At 37.9% G+C, this 16401-nt stretch overlaps 2 protein-coding genes across 2 annotated transcripts; one reads left to right on the forward strand and one right to left on the reverse strand.

The window, feature by feature from the left end:
- Positions 1–1436: 1436 nt before the first annotated feature.
- Positions 1437–5414, reverse strand: LOC133527049 (alpha-(1,3)-fucosyltransferase C-like). The gene is made up of 3 exons (XM_061863934.1): positions 3232–5414; positions 2462–2587; positions 1437–1884 (listed from the first exon to the last, which is right to left on the reverse strand). Exons 1-3 carry the CDS (start codon positions 4083–4085, stop codon positions 1749–1751), a joined length of 1116 nt encoding a protein of 371 aa, XP_061719918.1. The 5' UTR covers positions 4086–5414; the 3' UTR covers positions 1437–1748.
- Positions 5415–7223: 1809 nt separating this feature from the next.
- On the forward strand, positions 7224–15657 carry LOC133526939 (alpha-(1,3)-fucosyltransferase C-like). The gene is made up of 3 exons (XM_061863800.1): positions 7224–8616; positions 9097–9222; positions 15478–15657. Exons 1-3 carry the CDS (start codon positions 7718–7720, stop codon positions 15638–15640), a joined length of 1188 nt encoding a protein of 395 aa, XP_061719784.1. The 5' UTR covers positions 7224–7717; the 3' UTR covers positions 15641–15657.
- Positions 15658–16401: the final 744 nt, after the last annotated feature.

A 16401-nucleotide genomic window follows, 5' to 3' on the forward strand; every position in this document is an offset into this window, starting at 1 on the left:
TACTATTGGATATAAGCCTCATAAAGCATATGCAATCACCTTTATCTTAAATTTTTAATATAAGTTAAATATAGATTTCTGAGTTAATAAAACTTTTCACTTAAGTTTCGTTCGTAATTTGAAACAAAGTTGAAAATATTTCATTGTCTATTAAATAGGGACATTAAAAGGTCTTCGATTGTCTGCATATTAGATTTTAGGAATAAGTTTCGGCGCAGACATTTAATTTTCGGCCAAGAAAATTAGCAGCTGTTTCAGAACTTGCAGAATTTATAACTCTAAGTATTCATCGGATACTTAAAACCGGCCAAGAGCATGTCGGACCATGCTTAGTGAAGGGTTCCGTAGTTGTCAATACATCACAATAGTGTGCCCAGAACGGGGGCTATTACCATACTATTACTTACTTATTCTGAGGTATTACAAAGTACGGTGAACCAATTTGATTCCTAGGCACTATAGAACCATGTCATAATGACTTCTACGACAGTGCTTATTGAGTGATGCATGTCATGTATAGAATAGTTAAAGCGACAAGGTTCTATAGTGGCCTAGGATTCAAATTGGTTGACTGTACATAGCAATCTAATATTTCATTGATTCCATGTTTGTAATTGTATTTTGTTATTTTTATTGATTGTAAAAATTTGACATGTACAAGTGCCCCTGTGGCCTATTAGCTGAATAAATGTTCGATTGACTGATTGAAAGTTTCATCCAATAATGTTCGCCACAGTTTGAAAGTCTTGAAGTATTAAACATTTTTTATACTTTTACGATTTCTTTTTCATATTTTTTGGACCCGTGACTCAAAAGCTAGGTCGGAAATATTCACTTTATCAATAAATGTTTGTTGAAAACCGTTATTCGTTTATCCTATCCAAACATCACCCCACATCGGGTTGAAGTGAAAAAAGTGTATCCCCACTATACATTTTATTTGACTACTTTGTCGGCATGATTGATTTATATATCTATGCCAAATTCCAGCTTTCTATCAGGGTTCTTACAGGGTTATACAGTTGTGTGCAATATTATTATATTGCACACAACTGTGCAGTCAATAAGAAAATGAAAATCAGGGTTAAACTATAACTTTAGAACAATTATATTAGATTGTTTATATAATTCTTTTGCATTACTTGACACTAATTCAAAGTTACCTGTAACCTTTACTTAAATAATATTGGAAGTAAAAAAATAACATCATGAAAATCGGCTTTTTTACTAACTTGCGGAAATTCTTATAAAAACGTAAAACCCTACGGAAAAAAATACAATTGTGTACTATAATTGTAATTTATTATCTTGCCTATTATTTCAAATCAAAGCTAAATCAAGGAAAATGGGGACTACGTTTGTATGGAAAAGCGGCCGTCCTCTTTCCTCTTAATAGCAAAGACTCGCGAGGTCCGAGCACACGTCATATATTACGTATAATTTGATACAGGTATCGTAAGGGTCTACCTTACTCCAACTAGAAATATTAAAGAATACAAACGTTTCTATTTCCAATCTTGTATTTAAATAATCCATTTGCAAACGCAAAACATTGACATTCTTAAATTTTAAATTTCTTCGCTCACGACTTCAGGCTATTATAAAGGCAATCAGAATTTGTAGGCAGCACGATATTTCTTTTATTTTCATGGCTGTTTTCCTCCTTTATCTATTTACGAAAAATTGTTTTAAAGTGAAAATATTTTTTCTCTTCTTATGATATGTTATTCTGGTTATTACTGTAGCTCTTAACCATTCCACCAGTCTCTAAAATTTTCATAACCAGTCGTCTTTGTCAGAGCTACAGGGTCATTGAGAAGTTTACATATGTTGCATACGTCTTCTTTCCGATGTGTTGCTTTGTATGTATAATGGTTTCGCCATCTGGAAAATAAACATCGAATCACTTGAAAACTGAGTAGTCGCTCAAACGACGCTACCTATTAAACAAATGCAAACATAATATGATAGTAGCCTCAGTAGCCTTACCACGAGTTAGACACTGATATATTCGCTAGCGTGTACGTAACATACTTTATAGGCATATTAGTGCGACCGAGATGCATAAAAAGTAAGTTACGCCAACTCGTGGTAAGGCACGGCGAAGTACACTTCGATCAAATTCTTCAACTCTGCACGCTCCGCCAAACGCGCCACTAGTAAACGAACTGAGGAAGGGCCTGACCACATGGCAGCGGTGCGGCAGAATTTTGCGGTGCCGCAAAGCGCTCTGCGGCGCCACACACCGCATCGTAAAATTTAGCGGTGCCGACGGTGCCGCACCGTTAATTTTTGATTACGCGGCACCGCTAAATTTTACGATGCGGCGTGCCGCACCACTGACATGTGGCCGGTCCCGAATGCCGCACCGCTGACGTGTGTGCGGGTGCGCAATCGACTCCTCACCTAAAAAGACCCTGCCTTTTTAGGCGTTATTAATGAACACATGATAGCAAATTACCTAAAGAAGTCAAAGTACAGGCTGCCGTTGCTTTTCTTGTGGTCGTTAATGATGGCGGCCATCCGCGCCGCCAGACGTTTGGCGCCCAACTCGCGTGCGTCCAAGTAACTGCCCGGAGGCAAGAACCTGCAACATCATCATTCTTTAGAGGATATTACACCAATTCTTTGTGCTTTCTATGTGCTTAGGGACAGAGAAAGACACATTTTTTTTATACTACGTCGGTGGCAAACAAGCATACGGCCCGCCTGATGGTAAGCAGTATCCGTAGCCTATGTGGCATACAACATACAACATGTGTAACGCGCATGTAACTCCTCTGGAGTTACATGGCCTAACGCGCATGTAACTCCAGAGGAGTTACATGCGCGTTACACATGTTGTTTCCGTGTCTCTTAAAGTAACAAACTGCATTAATTTGTAGAAAATGTCCAGCGATACGATATATATCATAAGTTATTATATCTATGCTTAACATTACTATTAACCCCTTTCATGAGCCCTAGTTTTTAAGTTTCCTCTCCTATTCATCCATTTATGATCACTGGCAATAATATATTGTATATTAGGCAGTCTCGTTTTTACAAGAAATCGACATCCGCAAACACACGCACTCATTCGAACTTAAGTGAGTAGCTACATGTGCGTAATTAGTCAGCGTATCATTGAATCAGTTTTGTCGTAGAAATATTCCCTCTGCTAATCTATCAATTCTGTGCAAACAAAAACATAATAGTAAAATTTATAGAAAACTATCTCAAAAATTTTACCTGGAATAATTAGCTCCGCCGAAAACAACAGGCACCGTGTAGTGGTTCAGAGCCGTCAGCACCTTTTTTGTTACGTAGTCTTCAGACAGCGAGTTCTCAAACGCCAAATAGAAGTAGTATTTCTGTTCCAACACTTTGTCGCACTCTGGATTTCCCCGCGGACACACGCCATGGCGCTTATGGCCACACGCCCCATAGATGTGTAATAAAAGGCCGTAGCGATGTAGCTCTCTTACTAAAACCTTAACAAATTCTTCCCTATTACTTAATGTGTAACAATTAGAAGCGAACCAAACTGCCGCTACGCTCTTCGAAGACAAACGTGTCATAGTCTGGACATCTATCGGATCCATCTCTTGCCAATGCATTTCTTTTTTAGGCCCAACAACTTGTCCTGCCAAGTTGTAAACTGTGAAGTAGCCCCAACGCAAATCAGAATCCAGCTTATAAGTCCAAGTCCAATTGAAGAAGCTGTTGAGGCGAGTGTTGTAAATGGGAAAATTCTGTGATGACTCCATATTGGCATAAACGTATTTCTGCTTAGGCGACCTACGGAGGCGAGGGCGTGCTTTAGGTAGCTGCCGTCCATTGAAAACGATTGCGTCGAAGTATACCACGCCTCCCAGATCGCTGACATTATACGAAACGTAGCAGTTCGTGTATTCGCAATCGTTCGATATAAACGCGTCGAACGCGTGACGTAAAAATCTCAAAGGCGCTAAACTTGGCCCAGTCTTCAGTAGAATATATCTGGTTATGATTCTCTTTTCCTGTTTTTGTATTGTGGATGAATAACGATAGACGCACAGAAGCAACGCAGTTATGAAAAAGGCTGGATACAAAAAAGCAACCATTTTGATGATAACGAGTGGGAACTATCCGATTAGTGTCCGATTGGCAACAAATTTTCCAAAGCATTAAATCTAAATATAATATTTAAAATTAATAAGATTAAAGTCTGTTGTTAATACGCCGGTACTCAATACGTTATCTGTCCGCGATTGCGAGTCCGCGAATATGGTATTTGCGATCGGTATGCGTTCACGTCCGAAATATGAGGAGAAGCATCAAGTGCATATGTTGTGAATTGTTTGCATGTTCTTGTGAGTCATACGGAGAAGCTGATTTGACTTAAGGCCTCAGTGATGCACAGGATTAGTTTGATTTTAAGAGTTTAACCTTTCATATGCGTATGGTGGTCAAAAATTGTGGTTCAATCCTTGGTTGTGCTATCTAGTCCAGAAAAACATCGCTCTCTTCAAGAGGTTTAATAATCCTCCTCTTTATTTATTTATCTTCTTAAGTTAGGATTTTTTATAATATGAGTATAAAATTTAAATACAAAATACATATAAACATGAATATATTATAAAAAAACCCTAACCTAGGGTGCCGCCAGCAGCGGGGCAGGGCCCAAGCTGCCAGTAATTCGGGCCGCAGACAGACGAACCGCCGGACTATCCGCGCCGTGTCCAAGATCACCGCCCTCTGCATCTGACCCTTGATCCAACCACCTAGCGAGAGTCTCTCAAGATGTTGGTCGAGACTCTTCGCTATGCGGCCGTTTACTGAAACTACTATCGAGACACTGATATAATAATATTATTATTAAAGCGCATTAATTTAGAGTATTTAGACGCGACCGGCTGTTATGAAAACATGCAGTTTATACAGTAAATCTGCAGCAAACATTTACAGCAGCATAATTTCCACTTATCAACAGTTTTACCTTTCATGTGTGGTGGTCAATAATCGTTGGTGTAGACCTCGTTTGTGCTGTATAGAGCAAAAAAATCCTCGAAAAAAATGCTATGATGACTAAAAATTTGGTCAGAGAAGAGATTAATCGGAGAACCGGTACCCACAAGGCTATAATTATAAGTGGGTACACCACCGACATCAACAATGGTCAAAAGCCTTCAGTCTAATAACTACTACGGTATTATAAATGCATCATTCTACCCAGTTTACTCCTTAAAACTATGCCTTTATAAAATGGACTCCAGATCTCCCTTATACACAGTGTAACAAGAGGAACCCAAAAGATTTTAACCACACATTTCTGAAATTCTCATTCTCTTCGTAAAATCTAGTTTTTGCATAGTTGTTACTTGTCAGTTTTGACACCTATCAATAGACTACGCCCCATAATGGCATCGATCAAAATCTCCATATACCAAAAAGTGTCCATCTCCATATACAAAAAAACATAATGTAGAGTTTTGCTTGGTGCGCGGGGCCCGAGGGCCCCGCGGTGTACATGGTGCTGTTTTTGGTATTGTTGTTTTTGTAGTTGGTGCTGTTCTTGATGTTGTTGTTGATGAGTTGTTGTTGTAGGTGCGGTTGTTTTAGTGGAAAAGTTTGTTTTCCAAAGGGAAGAAGTGGTGCAGTTGTACTTTTGCTGCGCGTGCGAGCATGCACTCGGCCTCGCGTATGTTGTTATTAATGCTGTTGTTAATGTGTTGTTGTTGTAGTGTTTGTTGTTGTTGCCGTTGTTTTAGTGAAAAAGTTTGTTTTCCAAAGGGAAAAGGTAAAGCAGTTGTACTTTTGCTTACAAAGAATGGTCCGCGTGCGAGCACGCACTCTCGCAGCTCGGCCTTCGGCCTCGCGTGCTTGGGCGCTCCAATGGGACGCTCCGGGCCTTCGGCCCTACGCGGAGCTCGGTGGGGCTACAATATCAAGAATACTTGAGAAAAAAATCTAATCATAGACAGCGCACTTCACTCCGTCAATAACGCCGAGGTTCTTAGCTACTCTAGCGCTACTCTGGAGAGATTTGGAACTTTTATTTATAGCTGACAGCTGGACACTTGCAACAATTCTGCCTAAGGAGTTTCTGTCCCTTGCCTCTACCTTCTATAGCATCATCGCCTTCAAAAAGGCGTTTTCCACTACGTAACAACAACAACACGAAGATGTTTTATTAGTGTTCCGTACCGAAAGGGTACAAAAGATACCCTTATGGTGCGACTCTGTCCGTCCGTCTGCCTGTCTGTCTGTCTGTCTGTCTATCACATCGCTAAATATCTCGAGAACCACTTGAGCTATCGATTTGAAATTTGGAATAGTTATAAAGAACGCTAACCCAGACACATTGAAATATATATTTTTTTTTATTAATTATGCGAAATGCCCAATATGAAGAGGGGGCAAAATTTCAAAGTGTAGTGACGAGGTTAAGTCAGGTATCATTTGAAAGAGCTCAAATTGTACATTCCAAAATTTGTTTGCCTTTTTATTCATAGACAAAAATACCGTACTATAAATAATAGTTCCAAATTTCTTCAGAGTAGCGCTAGAGTAGTTAAGCCTAGGTGGACGGACGGACGGACAGCGGAGTCCCAGTAATAGGGTCCCGTTTGACCCTTGGGGACGGAACCCTAAAAACGAATCAGTATAACCTACATCTTTGCCTGTCCAGAACCCCTAGTGTAAATTTATACGATAGCGTGACGTGACGTACGCGTTTGCGTTAAGTCTCATTTTGTATGGGATTTAGAAACAGCGCGCCAAGCGGGACGTTTTGGAAACTCAAAATCCCACATCCCAGTCCGTCCGTCTGTCACCAGGCTGTATCTCATGAACCGTGATAGTTAGCCAGTTGAAATTTCTACAGATTATGTATTTCTGATGCCGCTATAACAACAAATACTAAAATCAGAATAAAATAAATATTTCTTTCCAATCTCGAGGTTCTCATCCAATCACCGAAGTTAAGCAACGTCGGACGGGGCCAGTACTTGGATGGGTGGCCGTTTTTATAGATAATGGTACGGAACCCTTCCTGTGCGAGTCCGACTCGCACTTGGCCGGTTTTTTATAAAGACTTCATATTTTTGGACCACACACTAATGTCACAAAATAGATAGGTAATGTGGTGGGGTTCAATAGAAAACAAATATGACAGATTTTATTTTCATATTTGACTCATGTAGTCGTATGTCATTTATTTACATAATAGGTAGTTTTCTAATACATACATAAAGGTTCGCTAAGGCCCTCTTTAGAGATACCGATAGCTATGGTTACTCTATAGTCTTTGGTCTCTGTTTATTTACTGACAACTGAATCAGTGCCAAAATTTTTGAGAACGTTTATATTACTATTACGTTTTTTTTTTTCTGCTACAGGTTAGTTCAATGTTTTCTGATCGCCGCGTGAATAAATTACCTTTAATCAAATCGGCTTGTTCAAAGGACGGAAGACAAAGACATGATTGTAATTCACACCAAATGCACATGATGTCGGGAAGTCCCGTTGTGTTGGAACTGTTGGAAGCAAAGGCATTCGAATCACAATTATTAACTGCAATTCTGCAGTCTCAGCAATAATCAAAATCCTTCTGATACAAATCTAATCAGATTAAAATTAGATATTGTTAGTGGGATCCGCTCACACACATTAGGTTAACGTCTCTCGAAGAACAAATCCTTTTCAGTCCAATATTAACGAACTATAAAAAATATATTCTTCTTCGCTAAATATAATGTCGAAATCGATCCGATACGCCAACAGAATAACAAAGTTTCAAATAGTCGTTTTATTGTATGCGTCCACCGTCACAACCGCTTTACTTTTATGCACCTATATTTATTCTCCGTATATTATACGGACTCGAGAAAAAACCAAATATATCCTACTATGGACTGAAGCAAGCTCGTTTCCTTTAAACTTCTTACGACACGGATTTGATGCGTTCACGTCCAACGATTGTCAATACACGAACTGCTACGTTTCTCATAATGTCAGCGATCTTAAAGCCTTGGCTCATTTTGATGCAATTATTTTCAACGGAAAGGACCTACCTGCTATGAAACCTATATCATACCATTGGCCTCCGTATAGATCACCTAGTCAAAAATACGTTTATGCCAATGTTGAGTCACCCCAGAACTATCCTATTTGTGACAGTCATTTCAATGATTTCTTTAATTGGACGTGGACTTATAGGCTAGATTCTGATTTGCGTTGGGGCTACTTCAGAGTTTACGATTTGGCAGGAAAAGTCGTTGGGCCTAGAAAAGACATGCATTGGCAAGAATTAGATCCCGTAGACGACCAGACCAAGACTCGTTTTTCTTCGAAGAGTATCGCGGCAGCCTGGTTCGTTTCTTATTGTAAATCTAGGAGTAGGAGAGAAAAATTCGTTGAAGATTTAGAACAAGAACTAGATCGGTATGGTCTATCTTTTCACATCTACGGGCTTTGTGGTATACGCAAATGTCCGCGGGGAAATCCAGCGTGTGGCAAAGTTTTGGAGAAGAAATACTACTTCTACTTCGCATTTGAGAACTCGATAAGTGAAGAATACGTGACAGAAAAGGTGCTGACGGCTCTGAACCATTACACGGTGCCTATTGTGTTCGGGGGTGCCAATTATTCCAGGTAAAAGCCATTTTACTACCCATTTTAATATACTCGTAATATTCTTATATTCGTAACAGTAACTCAGTAACTATATATATATATATATATAAAACTCAGATGCTCTGTAGCAAAAAAAACTGTTTAAAATCTAGCACTCTTATATTTAATTAAGGAAACCGTAGGTCTAGCTTTAAAATGCAATAGTTAATAATACCGCATATTGTAAACGACCGTTTGCTTCTTAATAAAAGTAAAAAAATATATAATAGAAAAAGAGTTGCTACGATTTTAGCCATAATTGGCTCTGAGATTCTGAAACAAATCGGATCGCCTACCGCAAAAATCGAAAATCAAAATTCTGTTCTCTCTCTTCTCTCATTCTTGTACTCATTCAAGTGATAGAGAGGCAGATAACGAAATTATGATTTTTGCGGTAGAAACTCAGCTTGTATACGGTGCTTCGTTGCAGGATAAAAGTCATACTTAATGTTGTTGCAGGTTCCTGCCTCCGGGCAGTTTCTTGGACGCCCGCGAGTTGGGCGCCAAACGTCTGGCGGCGCGCATGGCTGCTATCATTGATGACCACAAAACAGGCAACGGCAGCCTGTATTACGACTTCTTTAGGTAATACCTTTTTTATCGAATCTAGTCCGTCTAAGGTAAATCTGTACGTAATTTTTGTCATAATTTTAAATTTAATATTCGTAGAAAATTTATTTTATTGTATCAAAGTGTATGGCTCACCCGGTATTGTATTGTCCTAGCCCTAAGTATACAGTATACGTACTGTTTTGCATGGTGGCATGAAAATCGTACTCTATAACATTAGTACTTATTTAAGTTTTGCTACTAACACTAAGGGTCTGAATTAAAAGATTATTTTATTTAATTTTAACGGCATATCCGGTATCGTGTTTTCGTTGGTAAAATGTAGAAGAAAAATTTTTTTCACGCAAAAAATATTTATTTCTACGGAGCGACGTCCCGAAGCGGTACCTGCCAAAAAAAACTTCTGCTTTTTCCATCAAAACATGATTAGTACGGTCAAATTAACTCAAATTTCACTAAAGTCAGGAACTAATTCTAAGGACTAATAAAATCACTACGGATTGTTTTGTATGGGCTAAAAATCGAACTTTATACAATCGTTACTAAATTCACCCCCCCGGAAAGGGGTGAAATCGGCTGAAAATAATGTAATGGTTATAACTAAGAAGAGAAAAAAGGTGTACTCGGTGTAATTTGGCGTACGTTTTACAACACTTATATCTAAATTCGCACGTGTTATTTATGTTAATTAAAACTACGGAACAGGTAAAAAAAAATACAACATTAAAAAAAATCTATTTTGGCCATTGCGGGTCTGGGGAAAGTAATGTACTCGGTGCAAATTGAGTAAATAATTAGAAAAAATATCTAAATCCAATGTCAAATTCGCACCATGGTGCGACACCCGGAAAGTAGTTTTTCATGTTTTACTGTCGTTGTACTTCGGGGGAAATTTTAATACTATTGGAAATTGATGCAATCATATTCATTTGATTTTGTTTACATTCGCACTCCATAAAAAAGTTTTGTAATCAAAAACGTAGACCAATAAATACACAGAAGCGACAAGCACGTGATTAGTAGCAAGAGAAGGAACGCGCGTAGATGCACCGACGAAGCACGGCTCTTGAGGCACGAGTAGTGGCATGTACTGCAAAAATAGTAGGGTTTCTGAGTATGCAGACAGACAGTCAACAAATTAAATACAGGTACGCTCAATGTTTGTTAAATTCGAAAAATCGCGTTTTTCCATATACTTACGAAAACGTTAGACTACTTAGTTCACTCAATGATTGTTTAAAACAATAGTTCCGTTTTAATGCCAGAAGAAAGATTTGTGCTCGTTGCCCGTCAAAAGTGTCAAACAAACTGTCTCGGAACAATCGCTGCGCGTAGGATTTGAGATCCGGATATCCGAAATATCCGGATATCGGGTCATAAGATCCGGATATTACGGATCCGTTAAATATGGTTATTGACCTATAACCGGAACAATTTTCTAATGAAATTTATGAATAATTTCATACCATTTTGTCATTTAAATATAGTATTTTCATATATTTAATCAATTCAAATACTAACAGCACATCAATTTTGATAGGTACATACAGGTGTCACGCAGTAACTTTATACAATGAATGCGAATGTTGCTTAATGCAAACATTAGATCATTGGATATCCTGATGACTTGGGGCTATAGGCTCAAAACAAAAGCAACCTGAAGGCCAAGGCTAGGATAGTAGAGTAGGAAGGAGAGAAAATTGGTCTGATAATCAACCACTAGAATATCTCCAAATGAATAGGGCTAAGATGGTCGGCTCTTTATCATTTGTCATGAAGGGCATAGTGACAAGTGATAAAAATAGAACCATGCTGCCACCGCAGATTGAAAAGAGAAGACCTACCTAAAGTAATCGGGAAGAGGAGATAGATGTTCGAATCCAAAATGCCCTAAGATGCTCAGCAGCGCTTCGCCGAGTTCTAGTGTCCAAGCTGATCAGTAGACTGTCCATGATTCAAGTCTATAAGACAATAATTAGATTTTGATGAATGACATCGGTAAGTATTACACTTGGACTCTGAATCAGAAAAAAAAGAACAAGTTCTTAGTGAAGAAGACGAAATTCTGGCGGAATATTCTGGGACCTATCAGAGATGAAGATAGAGAAGATGAAAGCGTAGGAAAAATAGGGAGCTAGAGTAGCTAGTTGCGGCACCCAATATAATTAGCGAGATTATAGCCGCACGACTTCGCAGGCTTGGTCACTTGGAGTGGACGGGAGAGAATCGGGCTGTGAAAAGATATACCGCAGGAGCGATGTAGCCCTAAAACGCCCTCGGAGTATCCAACTAGCGTGGAGTGATGCAGAATAGAGCAGAGTGACGTTGTTCTTGTATCAAAGGCCAAGATTCTTTTTGGGTCACTGATCCAGTGAAGTAAGTAAGTATTGCTTTCATAGTTAGTATTTCATGACGAATGAACACGAGGTGAGTCATTGGATGTATTTCCAACTATGCACCAGCTAATCCAGATATAAACCCTCCTTATTAAGTACGGTTTTAGAAATAACATTATGTTAGCTATTATAGTAATCAAGTAATCATTTAAAATTAGTTGGGGTGATATCATTGTATTAAAACATAGTTAAAAACGTTATTTCTGTGTTATCTAAATCAGTTTATTCGGATATTTATTTTGGTGGATATTCGAATAATTAGAATATCACAATATTCTAATTGCAAACCCTACATATAACTTCCCAGTAGGGACACAAAAGAGGTAATGTAAATACTGCGAGGAGGATCTTGTTTAGGAAAAACCAGAGCGATCGAGTATATTCCTTCAACAGGATGCTCTCCTACAGCATATAAAAAGGGCTTAACAGACCCACATTGGGACCAATTTACCTGAATAGCGACCCACAAATGCTAGATTCTTGCAACTAGGCTTGGCGAAAGAAAAATGATGGACCAGCGTACACCTCTGCAAGGAGCTATTGTCTTGCAAGTGCAAAGAACGCTGTACAGGGTGTGGGGGAGTAAAACACGGATTTAAATACACTATGCTTTGCGCATGCGAAGGTGCATGCTCTGGGACAAAATAATACGTAAAAAAATAAATATTTTTGTTTAATTAGTGTGTTACTTTAATTAGCTAGATCCGGAGTAAATTACAATAAAACGATCTCAGTATTCTTAATTTTGATAATAATACTTTTATCGAAAATATTACTTTACTATAAATATCGTTCAGCAAGTTACCTTTACTTAAACATCATTTGCCTTGCAAATTGTATTGAAACAGCCATCCGACTCTTGGTGGTGTCATCCGGTATGGAACAAAAATAGTGTAATTTGCTTGTTTATAAACCGATTTTCAAAATTTTAATGGAATTTTATAGCTTATTAATATAGCATTCATATCTTGATACAATGTCTTCCTGTAAAGTTACTAGTAATGTTGATGAAAACAAAAAACGGATTTTTTTTTCGGAAATATTTAAATAAAACTTAAAATTTCTCGCAAACTATGGTATTTACAAGGTCAAATGTATAAACCATATTGTAGCGCATTTAATTTTGCTTTTTATGACACCCCACACAAGCTTACATGTGATAAGCTTGCTGTGGTATACGCAATATTCTGAACACGGCACCGGCCATTTTGATGACGTCATAACTGGTGACTTAACCACGTTAGAAACTGTCTCCCGATGGTTTTTTAGTCAGAATAACATGCTTAACAACATACTAAAATATGATGCTGGTTTCATAGGCACCTTTTGGGCCCTATATGACCATAAGGGAAGCAACTTCATACCTACTCGTATAACATTTTTTTATACAATCAAACACATTTGAATAAGTAGTCGATAAAGCAGTCAAACACCGATAGATTATTAATATGTTGTAACATGACATCACTATTTTTGATCTCACATAGACAATTTACGCACAAACTTGCATTTCATTTTTGGTCGCACTTTTGAAGTTTGACAGTCGTTCTTGATATCCTATTTCTATGTATCCGGATCCGAAAAATTGTCGGATATTGCAAACCTTAGCTGCGCGCTGCGCTATCTCCCCGCCCCGCGCGCCCCGCGCCACGTGCTGCCAACCACCTTCGCTTGCAGTTCGTTGCAATTAATTCTATTTACTTTTTGACAAACTTCCGGTGAAAAAATTCTATTTTTTATTTAGTGCAAATGTAGTGTATTTAGATAAGTACCGTTTTTAAAATTTTCACGTCTCTCTTAATTTCCCCCGAAGCACAATGTACAAAATAATTAAAAATACATGTTCCATAATTTGCCCAGGCGTGCAAAGTTAACTGAATGTTTATAATGCTTTAAAAAGCTTAACTTGAGATTGCACCAACCGACTGACTTATCCTCGAGCCGCAATCGAAAAAAAATTTTTTTTTAGGGTATCATACATTGCACATCTTTTTAATTAAGATATACTATGCACCAAGGTGTTCTCTATACACTACTTAGCTTGAACCTAATAGCTTTTAATTTACTCCAAAATTACGGCACATTATAGTTTATACCTAAAATTTAACGGTCTTCCGTACATAATAGAAACGGTGCAACTCGGGGGAATCAATCTAGTTGCGCCATCTAACAAATCCAAAAAAAGCACGACTACACGACTTACTTCCATACTTTTTCTTAACTTGACTATACTAGATACCGAATACCTAGCTTAAACGGATCGTCTCTATTTTTAGGGTTCCGTAGTCAACTAGGAACCCTTATAGTTTCGCCATGTCCGTCTGTCTGTCTGTCTGTCTGTCTGTCCGAGGCTTTGCTCCGTGGTCGTTAGTGCTAGAAAGCTGAAATTTGGCATGGATATATAAATCAATAAAGCCGACAAAGTCATACAATAAAATCAAAAAATTTAATTTTTTTTTGGGTACCTCCCCTACACGGAAATGTGGGGGACACATTTTTTTTTTCTTTCGGTGCGATTATCTCCGAATATATTCACTTTATCAAAAAATGTTTGTTGAAGACCCCTATTAGTTTTGAAACACCTTTCCAACAATACCCCACATGTAGGGTTGAAGCAAAAAAAAAAAAACATTCCCAATTTACGTGTAGGGGAGGTACCCTAAAAAAAAAAAATTTTTAGATTTTAACTTTTGAACCATAGGTCCAAAAAATATGAAAAAAATCTTGGAAATAGAGCTTAAAAAATACATTAAATGAAAACTATAGCGGACATGATCAGTTAGCTGTTTTTGAGTTATCGCAAAAAGTTTCCCCTTCATAGTAAAAAGACTTACTTTAATTAGGTACTGATTATGCAAATTTACCTATTTGCTTAACTCGGGCGAAAGGTACCGTTTCATCCCTTGGTTAACAATTTACTATATTTTAAGCTCCAGTTTAGCTTATTGTGAAGGAAGAGTAACTACGGAACCCTACACTGAGCGTGGCCCGACATGCTCTTGGCCGGTTTATTTGTATATGATACAAAAGCTTGATATTACATATTATGATGGTTTTGAGTTCGAATCCCGGTAAGGGCATTTATTTGTGTGATGAGTACAGATTGTTCCTGAGTCATGGATGTTTTCTATGTATTCAAGTATGTGTATATTATATACAGTGTGTATTTTTGATAGGTATAACCACAAACGTTAACTAGACGTAGACTTAAGTGCTATGAAACAATTCTGAAAGATTTTTTTTAATATAAAAAAATTAATATAAAAATAAATAAAAATAAAAATAGTTTATTTACCAAATTTTTTACAAGATTTCATTAACCTATGACTGCCACACTAGGCTATGCCTGTGTTGTGGAGTCAGATTGAAAACAATACTAATTTGAATTACATCCTACGCTGAAGTTTTGGTTTTATAATAGGTTATAAAATATAGTTATAATATAGTAGTATATGGTTTAATAATATAGTCTTAACTACCAGGCATAATTATTTTTTGTTTATTTTTCAAGCGCCAATGTATTTCGTACATCATGATCATGGTCACTTGTGACAGTTCTGACAAAAATACACACTGTATATCGTTGTCTAAGGCAGTGTCTTACCTGAGCGAATAACTCGCGAACGCAAAGCGGCGCGGCGCGGGTGAATTCAATCCTTTGATACCTATGGAAGTGTCCTACGTGGGCGATCTCCGAATGCCGTTGGGCCGCCGCGCCGCGCCGCGTCGCATTCGCGAGTCATCGCCCACGTAAGCCGCGCTGTAAGTACCCACAAGCCCACAACACAAGCCTTCTTGGCTTACCGTGGGACTTAGTCAATTTGTGTAAGAATGATATTTGTATATATTATTTATTTATTTATGTTGTTTGCAGATGGCGAAACCACTACAAATTCAAAGCAACACTTGAAACAGAAGATGTGTGCAGCATGTGCAAACTCCTAAACGACCCAGCAGCCATGTTAGAAAACACTGTTTACAGCAATCTTCCAGAATGGTGGATCGGCAAAGGAATGACGTGTACAAAGCTCTGTTAAAAGCCGCTTACATACAATTGTTTTATTTATTTATTTTATAATGTGGCAAACGATTACACGAAACATCTGATGGTAATCAATTACCCTCGCCCATGGAGGTGTCCATGGCAACACCAGAGGGGTCGTAAGTGCGTTGCCCGCCTCTAAGATGGGAGTACGCTCTTTTCTTGAAGGTTTGAAGGAAATACCACAAGCGGCAGTACGTATACAGCGTGTTAGTTAGTTTAGGCTTTAATGAACTCACTTCCATTCGTTTTATAAAAAAATTACGACTTTTATTTTTTCATATAAAATAATTAGGCGAGCAATGTATGACTATACTTTGTTTTAACTCAAAACTTGGCATTTAATGATGCGATGCGACGTCACAACTGCCATCAAGTGACCACAATGTCCGCAATACATTGCCGCTCAAAAATAAAAATAAAATTAAGTAATTATGCTCGCGTTGTTAAGACTAAATTAAAAAATCTTTCAGAATTGTTTTATAGCACTAAAACCTACATCTAGTTTAAGTTTGCGGTTATATAAAAAAATACACACTGTATATATAGTATATATATACTGTATATTATATACTGCTTTCACTACCGATCCTCTTTAAATTTCACAATTTTTGCAAGTTTACTAGGAAACAAGTGTTAAAAATTTTGCTTGTCTGATCCCTCGGCTATATGTATTATAGGCACAAAAATTATTATTTATATTTAGGCCTAAGATACAATTGTAAGTTTTACTGACGTAAGCATGAACTACCTAAG

The sequence above is a fragment of the Cydia pomonella genome, chromosome 17 (assembly GCF_033807575.1).
Source record: "Cydia pomonella isolate Wapato2018A chromosome 17, ilCydPomo1, whole genome shotgun sequence".
Taxonomy (NCBI): Eukaryota; Metazoa; Arthropoda; class Insecta; order Lepidoptera; family Tortricidae; genus Cydia; species Cydia pomonella.

What these genes read in the sequence shown, in the direction of transcription:
- LOC133527049 (XM_061863934.1), bottom strand. Translation starts at nt 4,085, where the DNA reads ATGGTTGCTTTTTTGTATCCAGCCTTTTTCATAACTGCGTTGCTTCTG. An exon ending in GGCGGAGCTAATTATTCCAG is followed by an intron (nt 2,588 to 3,231) that starts GTAAAATTTTTG and finishes ATGATGTTGCAG; the next exon opens with GTTCTTGCCTCCGGGCAGTT. An exon ending in CTGTACTTTGACTTCTTTAG is followed by an intron (nt 1,885 to 2,461) that starts GTAATTTGCTAT and finishes TTTATTTTCCAG; the next exon opens with ATGGCGAAACCATTATACAT.
- LOC133526939 (XM_061863800.1), top strand. Translation starts at nt 7,718, where the DNA reads ATGTCGAAATCGATCCGATACGCCAACAGAATAACAAAGTTTCAAATA. An exon ending in GGGGGTGCCAATTATTCCAG is followed by an intron (nt 8,617 to 9,096) that starts GTAAAAGCCATT and finishes ATGTTGTTGCAG; the next exon opens with GTTCCTGCCTCCGGGCAGTT. An exon ending in CTGTATTACGACTTCTTTAG is followed by an intron (nt 9,223 to 15,477) that starts GTAATACCTTTT and finishes TGTTGTTTGCAG; the next exon opens with ATGGCGAAACCACTACAAAT.